Source organism: Mustela lutreola, chromosome X, assembly GCF_030435805.1.
Source record: "Mustela lutreola isolate mMusLut2 chromosome X, mMusLut2.pri, whole genome shotgun sequence".
Lineage (NCBI taxonomy): Eukaryota > Metazoa > Chordata > Mammalia > Carnivora > Mustelidae > Mustela > Mustela lutreola.
In genome coordinates this window covers 27,362,439-27,389,250 of record NC_081308.1, presented here as the reverse complement: position 1 = coordinate 27,389,250, position 26,812 = coordinate 27,362,439, and the positions used below count along the sequence as shown (strand labels likewise).

General features: G+C 37.1%; 1 protein-coding gene across 7 annotated transcripts in view; it reads left to right on the top strand.

The window, feature by feature from the left end:
• Positions 1-26,812, top strand: part of DMD (dystrophin) — a 2,248,143-nt gene that overhangs the window by 1,565,092 nt on the left and 656,239 nt on the right. For all 7 annotated transcript variants that reach the window (XM_059157899.1, XM_059157902.1, XM_059157904.1 and 4 more), the window contains exon 51: positions 25,900-26,132. In XM_059157899.1, coding sequence (XP_059013882.1) covers positions 25,900-26,132 — 233 coding nt within the window. The remainder of the gene's footprint in view (positions 1-25,899; positions 26,133-26,812) is intronic.

Below are 26,812 nucleotides of genomic sequence, written 5' to 3'. Positions count from 1 at the left end.
AATGCAGATTAAGACAATGAAAGAAAAAGTAAAATAAAAACAAACAACAACAACAAAGAACAATGAGATACCACTTACAAACCTATGAAGAAGGTCCAAATTCTAGAACACTGACCATCCCCCAAATGCTGGTGAGAGAGTGTGGGGCAATAGGAGCTCTCTTTCATTACTGATGAGAATACAAAATGGTACGGGTAGTTGGGAAGATAGTTTGGTGGGGGCGGAGGGGTTCGGTTTGGGGGGGTTTTTTGGTTTTGTTTTTTGTTTTTGTTTTTGTTTTTGTTTTTACAAAAGAAAACCTACTCTTACCATATGATCCAGCAATCACAATCATTGTTATTTACCCAGGGGAGTTGAAAACTCATGTCCACACAAAAACCTGCATATGGATGTTTATAGCAGATTTATTTGCAATTGCCCAAACTAGGAAGCAGCCAAGATGTCCTTCAGTAAGTTAATGGACAAGTAAACTGTTAGAGCCGAACAATAAAATATTATTTGGCACAAAAAAGAAATGAGTTATCAAACCATGAAGAGCATGGATGAACCTTAAATGCTTATTACTAAGTGAAAGAAGCCAATCTGAAAAGGCTACATACTCTCTGAGTCCAGCTACATGATAGCTAGAAAAAGCAAAACCATGGAGACAATAAAAAGATCAGTGGTTGCCAAGGGTTCAGCAGAAAGTGGTTGGGACTTGGGGAAGAGAGGTGCATAGGGAGAGTGCAGAGGATTTTTAGGGCAGTGAAAATATTCTGTATGATAATGATGGATACATGTCATTATAAATTTTTCCAAACCCATATACACTGTAACCGAAGAGTGAACCCTAAGACATATTATAAACTTTGAACAGTTATGATAGATCAGTGTGGGTACATCCTGGGTCACAAGTATATAATTCTAGTGAGTGATACTGGTAATGGGGAAGCCATGCCTGTGTGGGGGTAGGGAGTACTTGGGGAAACCCTGTGCTTCCCTCTCAATTTTGTTGTAATCTTGTCTTTAAAAAATCTTTTAAAAGTTTTTTTTTTTAATTACAAAAGAGCATTTGTCAGCATTGATATCATTCATTTGTCAATACACAAATTCAACAAGTAATGTGTGCCCTGTTGTATGCTAGATGCTAGGGACACAGTCTTGACCAAGAAAAACACAATTCCTGAACTTCAAGAAGTAAGACAATTATTTAAATAACTATATGACAAATACTAGGATATAGAATGCTATAGAAGAACCATTACCAATTCTGGAATGGAATAACTAGTGGATATCAGGGAAAGCTTTCTGGAAAAAAAGAACTGTGAAGATGAGACTTGAAGAATAAGTAAGTGTATGTAGGCAAACAGGTTGGGAGGTGGAGAGTATTCTAGGCAGGAGAAATGGCATAAGTAAAGACTAGAGGCAAGAGGGAACTTGACATAGGCAATTGAAAGCTACTGGAGCATTCTAGTGATGTGACCATATTTGGGTTTCAGAGAGATTACTCTGGTGAAAGAGTAGAGAATGGGTGAGAGAGGAGTAACACTGGAGACTGTCAGTAGTCCAGGTAGAGAGAATGGTGATGTCAACTAGGGCAGTGGGGGAGGGAATGAAGGTAAGTGAAAGGATTAAAGAGGTACAGACACGAAGAAACAGCAGGTCTTGGAAACTGATTGGACATGGAGTGGAGAGATACAGAGAACTCCAATAGATTACCCAAACTTCTAGCTTGACAAACTGGGTAGATGGTGGTGGAAATTACTTGTGTGGACTGTTTTAGGGTTCAGGGGATGGCCCATTCAATTGTGGATACACCAGGTTTGAGAGGCTAGCAAGACCACCAAGTAGACTTGTCATATGAGTCAGGTAAGAGGTTTAGGCTTAGAATATGGATACCAGAGTTATCAGCATATTCAGTAACACATAATAACTGAAGTCTTAAAAGTGGAGATCACCAAGGGAGTGTATCTAGAATTAGAAGGGAAAAGGACTTAGGAGAGAACCCTAAGGGATTCCTACATTTGATGTCCAGAGTAAAGTAAGTCAACAAAGGAGCCTGAGGGGTGGCTCAAGTCAGACATAGAAAGCTAATACAGAACCAAGTCAGACATTCAAGATTCTCTTTATATAGGGGGAGGTAGGATTGAAATGACAGTAAGCTTCATCCCAGGTTGTTTTGCCAGACATGAGCTATGAAAGTATACTGGAAGGAAGAGAAGAGTAGCAACGAGGAAGTATAGTCAGCAATGGCTACAGGATTGGCTGAAGTAATGAACCATAGAATCCAAGCTGGAGAAGGCAGCAGGAAAAGCAAAGAGGAAAAAATGAGGAGAATGATTTTCTTGGAAGGATAAAGCACGTGGTGCTATGGGTAACACAAGGGCTGGTTTCAAGGTATAGGTAATATTCTATTTCTTAATGGTGATGTAATATGGGGTATTGCTTTATAATTATTCTTTAAACTGTATGAGTATGTTCTGTTTAATCATCTACAGGTAAGAAAAATCTCACTGTCAAAGGAAAACACATGCTTCCAAAACATGATTATTCCAAATGTAGTAGATACCCCTGGTACCTGGAGTCACATGCCTTTGAACCACCTCTGGTTGCAGTTGCAGTGGACAGGCCTCTTTGAGCTCAGACTTACCTTATTTAGCTGACAATGCTACATTGAGCTTATCATCAAGGGAATAGCTCTTGTTTTCCTACTTTCTATCCAAGGGATTTCTCTGACATGCCAGGAGCCCACAAATCCTGTGGGCTAATAACCCAGCCTAGAACTTTTGATGATGAGCAACTCTCAACCAATGGAAAATGAGAGCCTATGATTATATTTTTAGCTTCTCTTTCTTCAAGAAGATAGTTTGGGGCAGCTTTCTCCATGCTTCTTGAGAAAGGGGAAAGGTTCTGGCAGAATCCAGGCCTTGTTGCCTATAATAGTGGTCTCAGTAATACACATTATGTTGGCATTTCAGCCTTCTCTGTCTCACTTTTCTCATCCTTCATTCCTGCTTCCCAGAGATCAGCCCCCATGTATTATTGTACCCAAGTCCTTGTCCAGGCTTTGTTGTCAGTGGACACAACGATGATAATAATAATTAAAAAAACAGTGGAAAGGACTAATAGAGGAAGAGATCATAAGAGGTGAAGAAATTTTCTCTGTATGCCAGACACTATATTTAATGGCCTACTTAAGGGTTCCATTTACAGGGCACCTGGGTGGCTCAGTGGGTTAAGCCTTTACCTTTGGCTCAGGTCATGATCTCAGGGTCCTGGAATCAAGCCCCACATTGGACTCTCTGCTCAGCAGGAAGCCTGCTTCCTCCTCTCTGCCTGCTGCTCTGCCTACTTGTGATTTCTCTCTCTGTGTCAAATAAATAAATACAATCTTAAAAAAAAAAGTTCCATTTACATGTTTCAAAAATAACCACATGATTTCTCCTGCAATCAAATTTAGCACCTCTCATCCTATAACACAACCTTGGGAATCATTTTTGACACCTTTCCCCTTCACTGCTGCTGGACATCCATCACTAAATCCGATTGATCTTCTCTCCTAAAGATTTCTTGGATCAGCTTTCCTCTTTTGATTTCTCCTACACTGCCCTTTCCCAATCCATCATGTCATTCTTAGACCATTACAGTAGCCTTATATTGGGATCAGACCATAGTCCCGGTTTGCCCTGGGCAGACATGGGTTGTGTCCATTGTCCCAGGGTAAGTAATTGTGCCCTCTTTGACTCAACACTATCCAACTTTTCATGATAAATAATATGGTCACTCCAAAAGAAACTAATCTCTCCTTCATTCTTTCTCTCCTACAGAGTGTAGCCATGTAATCCTTTCAAAATAGAAATTACAAAGCAGAATGCTCTTTATTTTATTATGTTAGTCACCATATAGTACATCATTAGTTTTTGATGTAGTGTTCCATGACTCATTATTTGTGTATAACACCGAGTACACATTACAACATGTGCCCTCCTTATGAAAGTCAAAATGTTTCCTACCTTATAGGATATCATGTAGTGTTATCTTTCCCATTCCATCACCCTCTGACAGATGCCATGTACTGTTCGCTATCCTATTTTCACATTGGCCTGTTTTCTGCTTCATTGTTGTGTTTTGTTTAAGTGACATCTTTTGCCTGCTGTTTACAATGGTAATAGTGAAATCCTCTATTGCCATTGTAAACAGTATGATTCACACTTTTCTTGCAGAGCACATGTCAAATCTTCCATTTTTTCTGGAATAATTCAGATTTATATTGGTCTTCTCCCTTTTTTAAAAAAAGATTTTTGTATTTGTTCATTTGACAGAGAGAGAGAGAGAGAGAAAGAGAGAGCGAGCAGGATCGGGAGAAGTAGACTCCCCACTGAGCAGGGAGCCTGACACAGGACTCAATCCCAGGACCCTGAGATCATGACCTGAGCTAAAGGCAGACACTCAACTGACTGAGCCACCCAGGTTCCCGGTCTTCTCCCATGATAGTGAGCTTCGTGAAGACAGACTCGAATCTTTTTTACTTATCTTTGAATCCACATTACCTGAGAATGAATGAGAAGATAAGAAATAGAAACCAGAATTCTCTTTCTATTATAGGTTCTGAAATCACACCTGATCACTGCAAGCAGGGCTAGGGACAAAGAGGGATCCCTTGATTCCAGGCCCCAAAGGATTCTGGAAACAAAAGAAAGTGTCAAGGGGAGTACAAAAGAGAAGTGGGAAGTGCATGGTTGTTGTAAGAAAGGAGGTATGTGAAGAAGTAGCAATAAACATGTAATTAAGTGTTCTTCTTACTCCAGCCACAGAGTTACCCAGAGGAGCTAAGAAATTCAGAGGGATTAAATACCCTGCCCAAGACTTAATAGCAAACTAAGGGCTAATTTAATAGACCCTAACCCAACTGTACCCCTCTCACTCTCTTACTCTTTGCCTGGCTCTGTTTTTGTTTATTCCCTTTACTATCCTCTAAAATCATTTAAAATTTGTATTTGTTTCTCGTCTCTTTTCTCTGTCAAGATATAAGCTCCTTCAGGCAACAGACTGTGTTAGGTTTACCACTATATCCTCTGAGTCTAGAATGATGGTGTCCAGGAGCCAGTGGGCTTGCAGAAGTGTTGTCAAATGTTTCTTAGTCCAGTGATGCCTTGATTTCTAGACTCAAAAGTATCATAGCAATTTTTAAAAAGGGAGGAGGGGAGGTTTTCAAGTATTTTTTATCATTCAACCCAATTTTAACCAATTTATTTTGTGGTCTGACTGTAAGAACCATGAAATGCCTTTCCAGTGTATTATCATCCTCAATATTTCTACCTATAAAAGAAGAACAAAGATATTATTTGAGAATAAAAAATAGTACAGTGGTAGACAAAATCAGTTTAATCTGTTTCTATGGAAGTTGTCATATGACCCCTGTCTCCAGCTCTGCTTGCTGAAGAGTCATTGTTTCCTTACAACAAATTGGTCACTTTCATTTCTTCTCACCTCTAAGTCTTTTCAGTTCTTTATATTTCATTCAAACATGTCTCTTTTCTCTTGATTTTTGTTCTTAGTCCCTCATTTTTTACTTCCTTTGTCATCCTATGTGATGTGAAGGATCTGCCAGCCCACATCTTTTAATATATTGTCTTACCAGTGTTTATTGTTTTGTCACATGTGCTCTGTAGAAATCCACTGGTTTTCTAAGTTTCTATATTCCTGTCCTTTTTTATGGTTTGTTTGCTCCTTGACATGAATTCCCATGCTGTACTAAGGGTTGTATTTCTTCTATATTTTTATTTTTAAAATGTTTTTTTGTTTTTGTTTTTCTGTATTTTTCAAATCGTGGTTAAAAATATATAATCCGAAGTTTACCATCTTAAATCACTTTAATACCAGTTTAGTGTATTACAGAATCTAAGGTAAAGACTACTAAAATTTTGCCAATGATTATCTCTAGTTTAGACTTCTCTCCTAAATTCCAGACTCATATTTCCACCTGCCAACCAGCTACCATTTAGACATTCTACAAATACTTCAAATCCAGCATGCCTGAATCTGATATTATCATTATCTTTAGAAAATCTACTCCTTTTACTGTATTCTCTGTTTTGGTTTGTGGTACTAGTATCCACCAACTTAGAAATCAAGTGGTCATTCTGGCCCTTTTTTTATTTCTTACTGTTAAACAACCAATCAGCAATCTTGTTGATCCCAAAAGCCAAACAACCCTGAACTTTTTAAATTCAGCTCCCCTGTTTTGTTTTAGGGATCATCTGCCAAGCCTCATCATTGGTTTTCCTGTCTCAACCTACCTTACACAAGGGAAGTTCATTAAAAATGAACTTTTTTACATGCTAATTCACATTATATTGGGTTGTATAATGGTTACCTTTCTACTCCAGGGTAAAAGCTCAGCCCCTCAGCATGGTACACATCTTTTGCAATTTGGTACTGCTAGGATGTCCGTGTTATTTCCTACATCTTCCATCACTCCCTTGCTAATCAAATGATACTAAACTCTGTGTAGTTCCCCAGTCATCAAATGCTGCCTTTCTATTTTAACAAATATCATTTCCTCCATTAGAAAAGTACTTGTCACCATTCACTTTTGGTAAACTCATCCTTAAAATTCAACTCAAAATATTATTTGCATGTATAACTTCCTTCCTGCCCCATCCTTCTCTATACTACCATTTTGATACTTACCTCTCCTTCAACAAATATTGTTATATTGTACTGAAATTTGTTGTCGGCATATATGTCTCCAACTAAGATAGAAACTTCTTTTTTTTAAAGATTTTATTTATTTATTTGACAGACAAAGATCACAAGTAGGCAGAGAGGCAGGCAGAGAGAGAGGGGGAAGCAGGCTCCCCGCTGAGCAGAGAGCCCGATGTGGGGCTCGATCCCAGGACCCTGGGATCATGACCGGAGCTGAAGGCAGAGGCTTTAACCCACTGAGCCACCCAGGCACCCTAGAAACTTCTTAAATATGGGAATAATGGCTTCTTTATTTTTGTGACCCTGGCGATGTGTTTAGTAGTTAAGATGTTTTGGACTGCAAGAAAGACATTATCCATTCAGAGTGGCTTCAACAATAACGATAATTAACCTCATATAACTGGAAGTTCAGAGATTAGAGCAGACTCCAGATGCAGTACAAACAGCTCTGACACTCTTTCTATATGATTTTTCTTTAATCATATTTTTACTTTGTGTCAGCTCTGTCCTCCTTACTAGTCTCTCTCCAGGTTTCAAGATGGCTGCCAGTATCAAATGGGGCAACATGATTTTTTGTTACTCTGAGAGACAGAATCTCTTACCTGAAAGATAGGTTAAGAGATTTATCTACCAGTTAGATCATTCAATGCAGATTATGTGTATCTACTCCTATACCATCAATATTCAGAGTGATGTCAGGGACTGATTGACTTAAACTTTATGTTCCATTACCAAAGAAAATGATTGGATTATTTTGATTGGCTTAGAATCTAAACCTGAAATGAATTTAAATCCACCTGTAGAATTGAGGGTGGAGTCCATGAAAGCCTGAAGAGAACTGAAATTCTCCTAGGAAGTAGAAATGCATTCTCCTAGGTAGTAGAAAGGGGCATCACAGTATTCACTCCATTGGCATGGTGTTGGACCCCAAGAAATGTAGTTAATATTTTCTTAGTGAACCTATGAAAGACAGCCTTATCTTCAAGCTGTGTGTAAAGTAGGTGACAATGAGAAAGATTTTTAGAAGAGTTAATCATATACAAGTTAATCATCCACATTAGGAGGCTTTTCCTAAATTTAGTGTCTTGTCCTTTTCTTGACCTTTACCTGAGTCTTATCTTGGCCTAAATCTGGACGTTAGTAGAAGCCATTTTGTTTTATTTTAGCAATTGGTTTAACAACATTAATTGGGATGTATATAGCTCAGCTGAGGAAAAAATCGTTAATAAGCTTATCATCATAAGATATTGTAAAGGAAAATGATACTTTCATACAACTATTCTGCTTTTTAGTGTATTCTCAATTTCTGCAGACCTAATAAAAAGGGATTATCTGGGCATCCTATAAGTTTAATTTTGAAAAACAAGAAACCATGAATAATGGAAATCATTTCAAAACATCTTCAACTCATATCTAAAATATGAAACAGCTAAATCAGATGTTCTTAATAATTTAATCAGTGAAGCATAACTGGAGGATTTAGAAAAAGTGCCTAAACTATGAAAAGATTCTTCAACTGCTGCTTAATGTCGATATCAAGTTATTTCTTACCCTGGCCAACAGCCAAGCTATTCCCTGGCCACATCCACTTTTCAGCATTTAGTGATCCTCTCAATCATTCTGATCACAGCCCCAGGAATGTTTCACAGCAACTCTGCAATAATAGTATATTGCTATTAGGTCTTGAATTTTGAGGTAGTTTATCTTCCAGAAAGGATATGAATAGAGCAATAAGACCAAGGAGACTGACCAGGATTTTAGACATATACTATAATTGTAATCAATTTTAATACCACTTTCCATACCCTAGTTTTGTTCTAAACCAGTCCAACTATGTTATAGTCTCAGATAATACAATGTTAGAACTTTTTTCAAAATAAAAAGTTGTTAGAAAAACTTATATATAAGTTCCTTAGCATTTAACCCTAAAGAGTAAACTTTTAGTATTTCTTGTGTATCTAGAATATGATTTTTCTCTGTTATGAATTATATGTATAGTTTAATGAGAAAAAAATAACTTTGTTATCTTACTTAAAATGCCTTGGAAATAAATTTATCAACACATTCATCTACATGTCTCTGATTAGGTACAGACCTTTCACCAAGTTAATAATTATTCAATAATAATATTTGAATGAAAGACATTCTATTAAACTGAATTCATACTATCAGATTCACATGAGAAAAGGTTTCTTATTTGTGAACCCATCATTTCTTTTTAGAAAATATTCTAAATGGAAATGAAATCCCCATGTTGATTTCTAATAATAAAAAATTTTTTTGAAAACGTTTTTTCTGTTTTGACAATTCTGCTTTAGTGAAGATAATCAGAAGTGATTTAATAGATTAAGAAATAATTTTAAAGTAACAGATGCAATTTGGTTTTCATAATACAAGTAGTAAATCTTCAATTTTTGTCCTAAGATAAATAATTCATATGAAGTGATAGGAATTGCTTTGTGAAGGTCCAGGAGATGTAGTTATTCCCAGTGGGCTTGATAACATCTACCCCATTGGATGGTTGGGTGGTTAAAATATGTAAAGCTTCTAGCACCGATCTCATGTTCTAAGAAACTTTTGGGCAGAGGTAAATCCCTTAACTCCTAAAGTAAGCCTAGCTGATCACACACATCTGCTTTTTGATTTGCAAGGACTCTTGAACACACCTCTTGAGAATATTAAGGATCTTCTAAACTATATGTAAAGCAATTCAATGTAAGATTTACAATGCTCAGAGGTGCCAGATTTTAAAGTTTAGCATTGGAATTTCCACAAATTCCTTCCAATTCTAGAATTTTGTGATTGGTGCAATAAATAATAATATGAGGAAATATGTTATCAAACACACAGAAACTTTTTACATTAAGACTGTGATCAACATAGGAATTCAGTAAAGGGGAACATCAGGGTAACTCATGTCAACAGTGTCTTCAGATGTGAGACTCTAATCATAATGAATAAGAAGGATTAGAATAGGTGAAGAAGATAGTTAAATCTGAGGAACAGCTTGGCCAAATTTATTTTGAAAAGGATGAAGGCATTTTTTTTTTAAGATTTTATTTATTTATTTGACAGAGATCACAAGTAGGCAGTGAGGCAGGCTTAGAGAGAGGAGGAAGCAGTCTCTCTGCTGAGCAGAGAGCCTGATGCAGGGCTCGATCCCAGGACCCTGGGACCATGACCTGAGCTGAAGGCAGAGGCTTTAACCCACTGAGCCACCCAGGTGCCCCAAGAATGAAGGCATATTAAATACTGCAGGAAGAGACTGGCTAGTCTGAGATAACATGTGCCCTTGGGGTAAGTAGTGGAAAATAATTTTCCGTAAGTAGAATGGGGACAAATTCAAGGTTTTAGATATAGTTCTTAGGTGTTGCTTAACCTTTGTCTTCTCCTTACCCCTAACCCCACAGTCTCATTACCCATGGTGGTGACAATCACCTTTCTGGTTGGGGGTATTCACATCAGGCACAGCATATATAAAAGTGAGTGCAGTTGACTATAGGATAACCAAACTCAAGTGTCCCAGTTTTGACTGTGCCTTTTGTCTCCCAGTTAGAAAACATATATAACAACTGGGTTTTATAACACCCAGTTGCTCTCCACAACACATACACAGCTGGGTGTTGTGTAAGACTGATGAATCACAGAACTGTACCCCTGAAAAAAATAATACATTATATGTTAATTTAAAAAAAAATAAAAAGAAAATCATATCAGAATGTAAGTAAGTCAGTATTTCAAAAATTCTGAGTCTGCTCTAATTTTTTAAAAGATTTTATTTGAGAGAGAGAGCAAGAAAGAACAAGAGGTGAGGGGTGGGGGTTATAGGCAGAGAGAGAGGAAGAAGCAGACTCCCTGCAAAGCAGGGAGTCTGACAAGGGCCTTGATCCCAGGACCCAGGATCATGGCCTCAACCGAAGGCACACACTTAACCAACTAAGCCACCCAGGTGCCCAAGGCTGTTCTAATTTATAAACCTAATAAATTATTTCAAAAATTGAGTTTCTTCTGGCTTTGATGCTACCCATCTTCAAAAGATTATGATATTGTTGTTAGTTAACACTGAAACTGAAACCAACTGTAAGGGGAAGGAATAGGCGTTCTGATGATAGTCTATCAGAGTGGTATTGTGAAGTCGTCATTAACATTATAGAGGTTCTCAACCTAGGGGCTGGAGATAATGGAGATTTCCCAGAATTATGAAAAGGATTTCTCAAATCTCTGAGCACATCAAATATTGAATGTGGATCAAATAAGTGACTTGTCTCCCACATATATGTAGCAGATATTTTCAGAGCAATATGAATACCACTGCAATTTTAAAAAAATACAAAATCATATTGAAGAATTACCACATTCAGGATACCTGGGTGGCTCAGTGAGTTAAGCATCTGCCTTCAGCTCAGGTCATGATCCCAGGGTCCTGGGAAGGAGTCTGGCACTATGCTCCCTGCTCGGCGGGGAGTCTGCTTCTCCCTCTCCCTCTGCCCCTCACCCCTGCTTGTGCTCTTTCTCGCTCTCCTCTCTCTCTCAAGTAAATAAAGTAAAATAAATCTCTTAAGAAAGTATTACTAAATTCAGAATAAATTTATTTTTGTCATTTTATCTCAGTCTGTGCATACTAGATACACAATTATTATGCATAGGCATGTGATTATATTTGAGATTTTAAAGACATGCTCATAATATTGTAAACCACTGGCACAGTAAAAAGATAGCTAAATTGGGAAATGATAGACCTGAGATTTGTTCCTCATTTGGTCTCTTGCCACCTGGAGCTTGGGAATCTTGGACAAACTGTTCAACACTTTGGACTTTGGTTTTTCCTTCATTGCCAAGTGATTGGATTTTTTTTTTAATGACACACTTTTGAGAATACTACCAGATATAGCATCTATGATCATAGGTGTATAAAATAGGCAAACTTTTCAGAAAATATTTTCAAGTGTTTGTAACATATCTACAAGGCTTTGGAAATGAAGTCACTGATAACTTATTTTTATAAAATGATTTACTTATTTTTGTGATTGGCGAGACAAGAATCTGAATCAGTAAGCCCCAAAGATCATTCCTGAAAATGGATGAATGATAGAACTCTGATTTGTTACCATGTCATCTGTTAAATTCACCCAGTTGTGGTAACCTTGGAGCCCCCATTGGCAATCACAAAGATTATCCATTTCAGCCATAGGGTCTCTGAGGGCTTCAGTCTTTATTCCCTTCCTTCCATTCCAATTATAATTCAACTTGAATGGGAACATCAGGCTCCAAGTAATAAGTTAGACCTACTTTTTCTTTGGGAATTGGCCTTCCTGGCTAGCTGCTTCTGGTGACTTTTTTATATTGCACAAAACATACATTTTATGTATTAAATTCATAGAAAGTAACAATTTGTTATTAAGAATAGCTATGGAAATGTAACGTAATCATGCTTTGAGGGAGGGCAAAGTAGGAAAAACAACTTCGGTGACTTTTTTCATTCTTTCTACCACAGAACAGGGCAAAAATAAGTAACTTTACCAATTTAAAGCTATGTACACATGTATATGTTCCTCAAAACTGCATAGTTCCTTTGCTTTATATTTTTTCTAGTTTGATAAACCCTAGATAGGAGTTAATGTTTCAATCAGGTTTATTTCTTTTATGTGACTCACTTTCGACTAACAAGTTAAAGATTCTAGAACATAACTTAATGAAAAATTTCCCCCTCTGTGTCTTTTGGTCTTAAAATAATGAGGCAATATAATAAATAATAATAAATAAATGATAAACTTCATTTATTTGAAAGTTTATTTTTCAAGTAACGTTTTAAAATGAAAAATTTGGTGTAATTCTGTATCATTTTTTAAAAGATTTTATTTATTTATTTGAGAGAGAGAGAGTGAGAGAAAAGTCTGTGAGTAGGAAAGAAGCAGAGGGAGAGGGAGAAGCAGACTCTGCACTGAGAACAGAGCCCATTGTCAGACTCCATCCCACGACCCTGAGATCATGATCTGAGCTGAAATCAAGAGTTGGATGCTTAAAGGACTGAGCCACCCAAGTGCCTCTCCTGATATCTTTTCTGTAAAATATTGCCATTGTAGAAAAAAGTACTGGTATTAGTAGGGGTTGAATGATTTACAGATTACAGATTTTTTAGAGGAATTAATATTAGCCCTGATCTGATGAAATTTTCTAATTTTAAGCAGCAAAAATAAGAGGTTTAGAATAAACCAACTCTAATAGAGTACAGCTTCACAGATTTTTTAAGTCAACAAAGGATGCTATGTTCCTATTTCAGAAACCATAAACTGTAGACTCAGGGCTTTTCCAGGCTCTCTTTACCGTCTTCATTTGAATCCCATTCATCTAGAAGATTAAGACAATGAGATTCGAGTCCAAAGCAATAGCAAGTATGTGCATGAAAACTACCACACTACTGCTCCTGGGAGTTTTGCCACTTCAATAGCATGATTTATAACCATTCAATAATATCTTTTTATTTATTATTCTACTTTGAAAAGGAATTTGAGATGGTTTGGTGGGCATGATTTAAATAAACACACATCAAATCATTTTTTTTTTTTTTTTTTTTTTTTTGCTTATTACAGGCAGTTTTCCCTACGTAATTGGTACTTGTTTTCTACCGTTGAATTTTGGTTCCTATTGTATATTTGGTTGTTATTGCACTTGTGGGCATGTTGTGCTTTCCAACAAGTTAAATGAAAACAAGTATTGGTTTTGATGTAGCTAGTTTCACTACTTCAGTTGCTGTGTTTGCCATACCTACAGTTCATAACGTGTTTACTGACCCAGAACTTTAGAAGCTAAGTTTAGCTCAGCATAGTCACCTCAAACCAACATAAGAGAGTGGTTACATTTCCAATGTCATTATGGAGACAGAGTTCAAGACTTCAGTATTTGGATTTGTCGAGTTCTTTGGTGTTTTACTTATAAGATGTGTTTAGATTTCTCTTAAACTGCAACTCAGATGATAAATTGAAACTCAAGTATAACCAAAAAGTATAAAACTTGTTATAAGCCCATAAGTAAGAAATAAGCCACCAATAATCTTCATGGGTTTTTTTGTCATTTTCCAAAGCATTCAGTTGAAGATTGAACATTATAACATCTGATACCAATAAATAATTATTTTTAAATGCTAGTCTAAGATTAAAAGCCTAGAAACATCATGTTACTTTTAGGTATGAGAAACAAACTATTATGTACATAGACCAAAGGAATTGTGTCTTAGGTTGGATTCCTTGGAAAGCAGTCCCTGAGGACAAAAGTTGCATACAGAATGTTTACTGGGAACTATTCTTGGTAGATCTACCTACAAGAAAGTGAGGGGGGCAGTACTGGGCAGAGGGGAGAGACTGACCCACAGTACACTTGGTACAATAGTGTAAGCCAATCTGACAGGAAGCAGTGGAGCTGGATTTGTCCTTCAGTGCTGTCTTCAGTTGAGACACATGAGCTTGAACTTGGTATCCATGCAGTAAGAGCAAGCCCCAGGAAGAAACACAGCTGTAATCCATTAACAGTCATTATTAGTAGTATTTGGGATCCATCTACTCCAGGGGAAAGCCTCAATGGAGCACCATAGTACCCACTACAGGTACATTTTGGCATATTCTGATTACCCCACAAATGTTACAAAGAGGATATAAAGGAGTAATAATGACAGAAAAATGTATTGGTCATCTTCCACTGAGCCTTAGTATATCAGAAACACTCTCTTTAAAAAAAAAAAAAAAAAAGATTTACTTATTTATCTGAGAAAGCGAGAGAGTAGGAGGAGGGGCAAAGAGAGAAAGGGATAGAAAGAGAGAGGCAGACTCCCCCCTGAGCTGGGGGTGGGGGGTGCCCAAGCTTATTTATCAGAACTACTCTTGTTTATAAGATGGTCTTTATTTTGGTATTCAAAGATCTCTTTTAAATCTCCTTAACCTGGAAAGGAAAGAATAATTTCATATTTTGGCTGGTGCGTGTATTTCACTTTTTCAAAATGTGGCAAAAAACACATTAATACAAAATTTACTATCTTAACCATTTTAAAGTAGATGGTATAGTAGCATTTACTATATATACATTGTCATATAAAAGACCTCTAGAAATTATTCATCTTATAAGAACAAACTCTGTAGTAAATAACAGAATTTTCTTCTTTAAGGCTAAATAATATTTCATTGTATGGATATACTCCATTTTTTTGTTATCCATCAGTGGACATCTAGGCTGTTTCTAGCTCTTGGCTATTGTGAATAACATGTAATGAACATAGGGGTATCCAAATATCTCTATGTCTTTGAGATCCTATTTTTAATTCTTTTAGATGTAGATTCATAAGTGGAATGCTGTGGTCATAGAGTACTTCTATTTTTAATTTTTTGAGGAACCTCTATACTGTTTTCCACAGCAGGTGCACCATTTCATATCCCTGCCAACAGTGCACAAGGACTCCAGTTTTTCCACATTTTCAGTAACACGTTCTCTTGCTCTCACTCGTTGTCTCTCTGATAGCAGCCATACTGACAGGTGTGAGGTGATATCTCATTGTGATTTTGATTTGCATTTCCCTGATGATGAGTGATGTTGAGCATCTTTTCGTGTGCTTGTTGGCCCTTCATCTTCTTTGGAAAGATGTCTATTCAACTCCTTTGCAGATTTTTAATGGGGTTATTTATTTTTCATGAATTCCCTTTTAATCACCCAAGTCCAAGCCTTCATTCTTAAAATACAGATTGCTTGGAAACCTCTATCTAATTTAATAGATTTTTATTTTGGAGAAGTATGTTAATTTATCTGAATTTTAGTTTCCTCTTTTACATATTGGTAGTAATGATGCTCTCCCAGATCTCCCAGATGCTCTGCTCAGATCGAAATGTTGTGAAGAATCAACAGAAAAAACGACTAAAAAGACATTTTTACACTGTTTAAAGTTCTGTAGAAATATAAGGTATTATGAATTCGGAACTAAAGAATCTACACTTTCTGACTACTTAATGTAGTATATCTCCATCCCTTACTGTTCTCCATAATGTAGTGCTTTGTATGTTGTGCCTCTTTATTATCTTGATAACAACAGCAGGAAGTGTTGGGTGAGACCCTACTATGTGTCAGACATTGCACTGATTTTGGTGAGGAAGGAAAAGACAAATCTAACACTTACGTTAAGTAGCTGACTTCACCTTACAAGTGAGGCTTATGAAGGCATAGCACATGTATAACAACTTTAAGAACTCATTGCTAGTGGGACACCTGGGTGGCTCAGTCAGTTAAGTGTCTGCCTTTGGCTCAGATCATGATCCCAGGGTCCTGGAATCAGGTCTAGCACCAGGCTTCCTGCTCTGAGGACAGTCAGCTTCTCCCTCTGTATGACGCTCCCCCTGCTCATGTTCCCTCTCTCTTTCTGTCAAATAAATAAATAAGATCTTTTTTTAAGCAAAACTCACTGCTAGTTACTTTAATACTTAGAGTAAAAAGGTAACTTAGTCCCCAAAATAAGAGACTCCTTTAGACTAAATGGTATAGAGGGCTGCTTACCTGGCTTTGCTCATGCTTGCCTATAAAATAATATATCTAATAATCAGGTAGGAGCAACTCTGTTAAAAATAAATAAATAACAGATTGGGTTCTTTAGTTCAGGATTTTTTTATAGTGTTAACATTTTCAGTAAAAAAGCAATAATTTTCCTCTAATTATAACTGTACAGTGTTCCCTAGATGGTTATACCCAAATGGAGAAATGGATTTTGGAATTGATGATCATCCTTTATCAGTAGCATACTCTTCATTATGATCTGGTCTGGCTTTTCTTCCCTTGTCTTCTGCACTGGGTTCCCTGTTTCATGACTGTCTTTATTAGGTTCTCTACTTTGCTCATTTGCAAAGTTAAGTGCACACTAAAAGTGAATTTTTAGTAAAGACATTGCCTTTCAAATATCTTATAAAATACCGGCTGCCTCATTTATAGGCATCATTGAATGAGCAAGTGTATCTTCAATTCTCTGTCACACTTGAAGACTCTTTGTTTCTTAGCTGTGTTCTATCTGCTGTGTCAGCATTTGTTTTATTTCTGTAACCATGGGATAGGCATTTTATTTTATTTTATTTTATTTTTTAAGATTTTATCTATTTATTTGACAGAGAGAAATCACAAGTAGGCAGAGAGGCAGGCAGAGAGAGAGGAAGGGAAGCAGGCCCCCTGCTGAGCAGAGAGCCCGATGTGGGATTCGATCCCAGGACCCTGGAATCATGACCTGAGCCGAAGGCAGCGGCTTAACCCACTGAGCCACCCAGGCGTCCCGGGATAGGCATTTTAAATCCCATTTTGGATACATGTCTTTGATAGGCAGAAATGGATGTTGTATTGGTTATCTATCACTGTGTAAGAAGCTACCCCCCCCACACAAATATAGTGGCTCAAAATAAGAATCCCATATATTTTTTTAATTTTTTATTTTTTATAAACATATATTTTTATCCCCAGGGGTACAGGTCTGTGAATCACCAGGTTTACACACTTCACAGCAATCACCAAATCACATACCCTCCCCAATGTCCATAATCCCACCCCCTTCTCCCAAACCCCCTCCCCCCAGCAACCTATTCATAAATTTGGGGCTCTGCTTTGGGCCAAGCTTATCTAGATGGTTCATTTACTAGTCTCACCTGGACTTATTTGTATATTTATAGTTAGCTGGTGCTTGCTGGCCTCACTCATGTATCTAGCACTTGTTGGTTGTTGGATGAAACAATGGGTGTGACAGGGTCACTTGCCTGTCCTTATTTAGTAGGCTAGCATAGTTCACATAGTGGTGAAAAGGATAGCCAAACATAGCCCAATGTCCAAGCATTTCTCAACCTTTTGTGTGTGTCCTGTTTACTAATATTCTTTTGGCCAAAACAAGTTACTTGGCCAATCCATATTTAAGCAGTAGAGAAATACACTATAGCTCTTGTTGGGAGGATCTGGAACATCTTATTATAAGCTCTAGGTGAAGGAAAGGAAAGAATTTGTGGACATTTATTCTCTATCAGAGATACTTTTATTTTTATCACCAAAGCCTTTATTGTGTAATATCATTCAGCATTCCCTGGTAGCTTTAGCTTTGGATATCTACTGTTTCTTCAGCACCTGCCCTATATCGTGTACATAAAAGAAGCACTTAAAAATCTCGCTTAACCTATACTTCTAACATAGATCTCAAACTTGGCAAGATGTAAAGGATGTCCAGTAAAAAGGCTAAAGAAGTATATGATCCCCCCCCACCACCACCACAACACACACACACATTGTAGGAAGGGAAGAGAGAGGTAAAAAAAAAAAAAAAAAATTGAAAAAGCCTTTGGTCAGTGGTACTAAACCAGAGGCAAATTTTTTCCCTTCAGGAGACATTCAGTCCTGTCTGGAAACATGACTGGTTGTCACAACTGGGAAGGTGCTCTGGCCAAGGATACTGATAAACATCCTGCAGTACACATGACAACACACATCAAAGAATTATCCAGACCAAAATGTCAGCAGTGCTCAGGATGACAAAATTAGCTTTTTACCAAATGCATGTGGGAAAAAATTTATAATGTGACACAGAAGGGCACTTAGAAGATGCAAATTAAAAAAAAAGAAAAGGCAAGGGTTATTTCTGTCTTCAAATTAGTGAAAGAAGAATACATGTTTGGATGAAGTCAGATTGGAGTTATTTCTCAAGAATATTATTGAACTTCGGGGAGGAAGCCAGATCCACTTCATTGCCATAATCCATGTTTTTATGGCTCGTTCAAGGTGATTTTTCCCCAGCTAGAATTGATATTAGATGTATTTGGTGGGTGCTATATATTTTAAACTGTAGCTCTTGCAGCCAAAAGTATTTGAGTAGTTAATAATTTTTTTTATATTGAATGAGACATGTAGAGAAAGTATCAAATGACCAGATCATTTTCAGAAATACGTATCCTGGTTAATCACATTGTCTGCACGTTGCCACTTGTTAATGTGAGATCTGGAGCAGATATTACCTTCCTGTAAAAGGAAAATACCTACCCTGAATATTGTTGGGTAAAAATTTAATAAAACATGGCTTATAAATAACCTTGCCTGGCACATAAGAAACGTTGAGTAAATGATAGTGGTTATAGTGTTGGCGGTAATCTCTCTTCCTTCCCAGTAGGAGCAATATTTCTCACTTGGATTATATTCTTAGTTGCAGGAGAGGATCAGTTTAAAGTGATAAAGTAGCATTACTGAGCTTTAAAAATCTAGGGCTTTCACAGCTAACAATTTTTTTTTTCATAAAATCCAGAAAAACAGGTGGGTAAGCATGAATCCTTGAGTTCTGATTCTCTAGGCCTTGCCCACAGATAGCACATGGCCTTATGATGCTAAAATGTAAATAATCAGTGATAATTGAGTCACCTATTTTATTTCTGCTTTAGAGTAAAAAAAGAAGATAGACAAAGGTAAATGTTTATGGATTTGTAACAGTTATTTCTAATTACCCACCTATGTGTGAAAATGACAAATATTTAGAGCCAAGAAGTGAGGTTCTTCCTCCCCCATGCACTAGAGATTTTCTTTTTCTGTCCAAGCATGATTCTTAACTTTGTTAGCACGTACTCTCCAACTCTTACATATTTCATATTTCATTAAGCCACATGCCATTCTTTCAGATATTCAAAAATAAAAGCTTTCCCCAGTGTTGTTTACCTGAAGAACAGTTACTTTAAGTACTGGTGACCTGCAGGTACCTAAACAGTCTCTCCTGTTTATGTGATTATGTGAAGCAGTAAGGCAGTTTGACCACCTATATGGAATGGAACTTTTAGGTATTTTTGCTAGTGTGAGTCCAGTAATTTATCATTTAGTCAGTGCACTGAGTTTTCACTAAGAAAAGTAAAGAAAACAAAAACATTACCCATATTCACACAACAAAGCAAGGAATAGAATATGGGCTTCTTGCTTTTTTATCAACTCAAGGAGACCTGTGAATTACAGAAACACCACATGTGAACACTTCAAAGGAAGTATGCCAAGCACATTGTGTGTGTGTTTTTTAAAAGATTTAGTAGCTCCTTTAAAGCTCTAAGTATAGCTGTTAGTCTGACTAATCATGTACCCCTGAAACCAATTAAATTTGTGGACTGGAGAAATATGCTTCAAACACTTCTGAAAAAATGAGAGTTGCCTCCTAAAACCAACACCTTTTAATTAACAAAATACTCAGAGAAAAGCTGTGGTTTGCAATAGTTTGTTACACCTACTGTTATTCATGCTACTATTCTGGTGTGCCAAACTCAATTCCTTCCACCTATTTTGGGCTTGACTTTCTCTGCTTAACTATAGAAAGAAAACACAGTTTTTAGTAGAGATTTTTAATTTCCTAACAAATGCATGGGAAACGCATTATGCTACAGTCATCAGTAGTCAGACAGTACAGGCTCTGTGTGTTGTGTATACATCTATCTATACAGATGAATACATGTATACACAATGTGTATCTCTCTCTGGCTTAATGATACACATTGTAATAGACATGGTTCTAGCATGAACTGGTAACTGGTTAAGCAGGAAAGACAGCAAAATCTGTCACTGGAAAGAGTTAATCATGTGACATCATAAGAACTCTTATCTGTTATGACCCCATCCTGGAAGAGATATTTCCCCCAACATACTTGAATTGAATAACCTTGGCCTCCATAGGGGTTTGGGAGATTGAGAACTGAAGTAGTCATTCTCAAGGCAAACTCCTTATGACCCTGGACAGTGACTTGAGGCAAGGGGTGAACATCCAGGTAAGCATACCAGACTGTGGGGCATTAAACGGGGCACAGAGGAAGGGGTACCTACTGGCTGGAGGGGAAGCCATTTCTCATTCTCTTTAGGGAGAACTTGGAAACTAATCCCACAAGTTCAGGTGAAAGATTCTGTGTAGTCATTTATGTGTCCTAACTCCTTACCTGATTGGTATTATGAGTTGAGAGAATTCTCAACAAATTATCCTTCCATCTTTTAAATTATGGGGGTTATCGGAAAACTCTGGGAGAACTAAATATTCCTTGCTTAAAGTCAAGATTATGTTGCTCAGTCTGGGAAAACCCACTGGAACTGCCCTCTTACAGATCTGACTAGCCAACACTTTACCTAATGAAGTGATTTGCTTCTGTTTCTAGCAGCATGACAGTGGAAAAGAAGGAAACTTGTTTTTTTTTTTTTTTCTTTTTACATAAAAGTAAAGACATCTGAAAATGCTGTACGAGTCAATATGGCATACATAATAAAATGAGATATTCTCAGGACCTCAAAAATTTCCCCTTTGAAACATCCTGCTTAATAAAAAAAATAAGAAAAATACATGCATGGATCTAGGGAGAAGTCTTCTTTCTTTTTAGGAAAAATGAAATATTTTAAATTGCATGCTAGGTACAGTTGGTCCTAATAAAATATAAACTAGATGGAAATTAACCTCTTTCTACTTTATGTTATAGCATTTATTTATTTACTCTTGGAGACCCAAAGTTTCTGAGTTTAGTAACATTCTCTTAGTTACTATCAATTACTACCTTCTAGCCAGTAGACAAACAAACAAAAACCTAATAATGATATAAGAGTTTCTTCTTAGTGATGATTAGATTTGAGTAGTAAAACATTAAAAACTTGCAGTGTTTAGTACCCCTCAAAGAATAATTTAATTCTATACCTCGTGAAGACATTTTGGTTATAGGCTTATCTTGGTTCTTTATAAATCACAGAAATGTAGAGTTGGGCTTTGATAAGGAAATGGAATATTTGGAGAAGGGAGAAGAGAGTTTGGGTAGGAGGGCACAAAAGTAAGAAATGCCCAGTGCTATTTGGAGAATATGGAATGAAGACTGAGGTGTTGGGATGGGGGGATGGGAAGAATGGAAGGAGAGGAGGCTGGAGTGAATTCTAGTTCAAAGAGATCAGAACCCAGAATGGCATGCTAATTTATAAAGTCAATATCCAGTAAACATTGTTAGAGCAGCAAAAGGAGAAGAAGAAAACTCACACAGTATATCTACTGGCAGAAGGATGCTAGGAGAAGACTTACATATATGAATTCATAAAATTCTTAGAACAATTTCATGAGATTGGTACTGTTTTCTCTATTATGTAGGTGAATACTCTGAGGATCACAGAAGTTTAATTTATCAAGCAGGATATAATCCCTTACTTCAAGAATCCTATAATCTCATCCAAGATTGTTTATCTAGGAAATGTTAATGCCAGCTGTCTGTGAGAGAAGTACTGTTATAATTGCCCTTTTACAGAGGAGTAAATTGAGAGTCAGAGTACTTAAGTAACCTGCCTAGTGTTACCCAGCTAAGTAATGGAGTGAGGATTGAAATCTAACAGTCTGACCCTAGATAGTCTGTTTTACACTCTGTTTCTTGATCCAGTGTTCTTTCCCGCTTTTTACCTCGCCCCTTGATAGAAGAGTAGGGAACCAAAAAAATTGATCGGTTCTATTTTCTCTCTTAATATTTGAACTTCATTGTCTGCCCCAAACAGTGGCTCTCCCTCCATTAGTTTCTTTTTTTTTTCATTTATTTATTTTCAGCATAACAGTATCATTATTTTTTCACCACACCCAGTGCTCCATGCAATCCGTGCCCTCTATAATACCCACCACCTGGTACCCCGACCTCCCACCCACCCCCGCCACTTCAAACCCCTCACATTGTTTTTCAGAGTCCATAGTATCTCATGATTCACCTCCCCTTCCAATTTACCCCAACCCCCTTCTCTCTAACTCCCCATGTCCTCCATGCTTTTTGTTATGCTCCACAAATAAGTGAAACCATATGATATTTGACTCTCTCTGCTTGACCTATTTCACTCAGCATAATCTCTTCCAGTCCCGTCCATGTTGCTACAAAAGTTGGGTATTCATCCTTTCTGATGGAGGCATAAGACTCCATAGTGTATATGGACCACATCTTCCTTATCCATTCATCCGTTGAAAGGCATCTTGGTTCTTTCCACAGTTTGGCGACCGTGACCATTGCTGCTATAAACATTGGGGTACAGATGGCCCTTCTTTTCACTACATCTGTATCTTTGGGGTAAATACCCAGGAGTGCAATGGCAGGGTCATAGGGAAGTTCTATTTTTAATTTCTTGAGGAATCTCCACACTGTTCTCCAAAGAGGCCTCCATTAGTTTCTTGTTCTGAAAATAGTTAAAATGACTTAAACAGTGAGATCCTAGGAATATTCTGTGTTCTAGACTTCGAGATATGATCCTTTGAGATTGTTGTCCTTTAGGGCTCCCCATGGTTAGAAGGCCTCTAAGTGTACTTCAAATCTTACTGTGCATGGATTTGTTTTTTTAGATTCATTCATTTATTCAGAGGACATCAGTTGAGCACCTACTGTATTCTAGTACCTATGCAAGGTGTAGGAGGTAGAGCTGTGAGCAGAAGGTACCTAGTACTCTCCTTCCTTTCCCACCGCTTTAGAGGTGTTTTCAGATGCTGAGTGCTGGAGGAGAGGAGACCAGCACTGAAGGGCCTGACTGGTTCATAAATTAAACCACCTGCCCATGACTGGGTGTATCCATGGCTACCTAGCTGACCTTTCAATCTCTTTGTAAATCTGTTTCAGCCAACATTGTACTTGGTGCTACTTCTTTCTTTTTCCTCGTTGGAGAACTTTGTGCTATTATCATTCAAATGTCATTTGTCTGTACTTTTTAGTCATCTTGAATCATTCTCTGTTGTTCAGTCTCTGGCTCCAGCCTTTCTTTTCAATAGACTTTTTTCAAAACAGTTGAAATCTGATAATTCTCTGTATTCTCGTCTTTCACTGTATTGAAATTTAAGATGACATGACCATTTTCACTTCATTAGGCATGTCTTTGTTGGTCAGAAGTAAATCTAGAGAAAAAAAATATTTATACTCTCTTTTGAGGGTCAAATTTTCAGTAAGTCAAGCTAAAAGAAGAAGAAGAAGAGGAAGAAGAAGAAGAAGAAGAAAAGAAAACATTGTCTGACACTTCCCAGAACTTTGAAATCATCCCAAAGTACTATATGTTACCTCAGTATCTGTTGTGTGTCTATTTTAAGAACAATTTGTCCATATTTTCTAGTCATCCAGGCATTCAGCAGCTAGCTCTCCCAGTGATGTTTTAATTTAGCTCTTTTTTAAATCCTCACCCATGCATCCTCTTCAGGGATTCGGCTCCTCTCTTGGAATCCCTTTTAAGATTTTTAGATCCTGTTGGCCCGCAACAGGAGGAGTGCTGGATCACAAGATGCTATTTCTGCTGCAGATTATATGTCATTCTTTCTAGAAAGAGCTTCACAGTAGTGAGAGAGATTCAAGAAACTGTTTCTTCTTTTTCTTCTCAGTATCTTTGTTTTTCAGTCATTACTTCTTCCCATTACTTTTTATTCTAACACTCTACCTTTTTCCTTTCTTTCTGCCTTTTCAAGATTATATCTCCCAGCTGTAGGAAACCCTTGTCCCTGAGAAGTTTGAGAGAGAGGAGGCATCCTTCCATTTCCCTCATCATCTTCTCTCACAAAAAGACAGCCTTTAAAATGTAGAAAGTAATACAACCATGAAAAGTGATTTATGGCCACCTCAGAATGGAATTCACACATGGCACGTTTCTCATGTTCTTAGAACATTTCCTCCCTTGTCCATGGCTCTCAGGTCTCCTGTTAAGATGTTGTCCTTTGGAGCTTTCTCTCAAAGCTTCCCTTCTAAACTATGTAGTCCATTATTTCTTTGTTATTGGTCTCCTCAATGTGGATAGGCTTCAGAGACTCTGGACTTAAAAACCAGATGAGGTGTTCTGTTCCCCTCATCACTCACCTTCTATTACCCAGCTGTTTGTTGGTATTTAATAACAATTCACACTAGCAAGCTTGGCCCCCTTTAGTAAATAAAGAGCCACACACCAACCTTTGATTTTTCCCAACTATTTCACCTATTTCTACCCCTTATCTGCAACTTCTTGTTATATTCATTCATCACTGTTTTTCTTTTTCATCGGGTGCTTATAAAAATAGTGATACCTAACATCATTACCAACCAGTGTCAGAAACTGTGCTAATATTGTTGTTATTTTCTGGCACTGTTTTGTGTACATTTCATATATTAATCATGGAATCCACACAACTGCCTCTCTAACATTCACTCTGTTATTGTCCCTTCTTTACTGAGGAGAAAACCTGAAGCTTAGAGAGGTTAAGTAATGTAACCAAGGTCATAGAGCTCCTGGGACAGAGAGTAGGATTCTCTCCTAAGATTTTGGATCTTAACAATTGCCATGTGCCATCTTATAGTATAGTGTTCCAAAGTATTAGTATCTATTTAACCTTTCTTTAAAATATATATATATATTTATTTATTTATTTATTTGACAGGCAGAGATCTCAAGTAGGCAGAGAGGCAGGCAGAGAGAGAGGAGGAAGCAGGCTCCCCGCTGAGAAGAGAGCCTGATGCGGGGCTCGATCCCAGGACCCTGGGATCATGACCTGAGCCGAAGGCAGAGGCTTTAACCCACTGAGCCACCCAGGCATCCCTATTTAATATTTCTTAATAACCTGGAAATAGTGTTTCATATCCAAGTAGAAAATCTTTTATAGGTTTATATAGCTTGGGTTTTCTCTACTGGCAGTCACTTTATGACCAATCTGAAAGAAAAGGAAAAAAATATAAGAAACTATTCCCAATATAAAATACAAAGCAAAGACAAAAACATTTCATTGGCTTTGATTTCCCTAGGATCCAACTTCAAGGTAATTTACTTCTTGGTCAAGGAAATAAAATCTATTCAAACTTGACTTTTGCTTTTTTATCTTGAATGAGAAAAAATAAGCAAAACTTTCCCACCTGGTAAAGTCTGAACACCTTTTTCTTTACCAGTTCCACAGTCTATGTAAGTGTTATTTGAGAAGGAACATTTAAATTAAATTAACTGTGCAGCCATTAGAATAAGCAAAATCATTTTGAAAGACTGTTAAATGTGTACTAATGACAAGTGTGAGTCCTTGAATTGTCCTATCATGTAGTACTGTGTAAAATATTCATGTTGCTGGAGAAAAATTTATAACATAATAAATAATACTTTGGCTCAAATTGTTGTACTTTAATTAAGCTTGTTCTGTTGTTACTGAAATTGACTTCTTTGCTTGTGTTTCTAATTTTTCTTCTTTTTATTTTCTTTTTTCCTTTTTTGCAAAAAAAAAAAAAAAAATAGCTCCTAGTCAGACTGTTACTCTGGTGACACAACCCGCAGTTACCAAGGAAACTGCCATCTCCAAACTAGAAATGCCATCTTCCTTGCTGTTGGAAGTACCTGCTCTGGCAGATTTCAACCGAGCTTGGACAGAACTTACCGACTGGCTGTCTCTGCTTGATCGAGTTATAAAATCACAGAGGGTGATGGTGGGTGATCTTGAAGACATCAACGAGATGATCATCAAGCAGAAGGTATGGAGGAAAAGATAAAAGCTGGTTGAGATTTTTCATTAAAGTCAAGATCACTCACATGTCAGTTCACTCTTTCTAGACATATTCCCACCAGTTTTTAGGCAGCTTTTCTCTGTCAGCAACATACTATCTCTACTCTGTATAGCCTAAATATGATCAAGAAAAAAAAAATCATACAATTATCTAAAACCCATACATTAAAACAGAATGATACAAGGAAAAAACCATAAACCTTGCAATTATAGTTGGCTTAATTAAATCAGTAAACAACCAGTATTTAAAAAATCTATTTAATATCAAATAAGTAGTTCGACTGAGCTGTTTACATTTAAACTGTTTGTTTTGGCAGCCTGCAGCCACAATATATTACAGAATGAAATATAATAATCTGGGAATTGGTTATTCACTCTTCTGAGTTGTCTGTGCCAATTTTCCTCCTACAATGATGAATATCATTGAAAGTTAGCTGTAAATTTTTAGAAAAGTACCAAACATATTTTTAAATACCTTAAATATTAATATTGGTATTTATGCAATGCCTCAGTCAAATAAACATGTTTTTAATATAAAGATTGCATTCATCAGCCTCTTGGAATCCATTCCGCAAAACCATGATATCAGTTAGAAACAGGAATACATTGATATAAATCTGGTTGACCTAGCTAAAATGAATACACTGT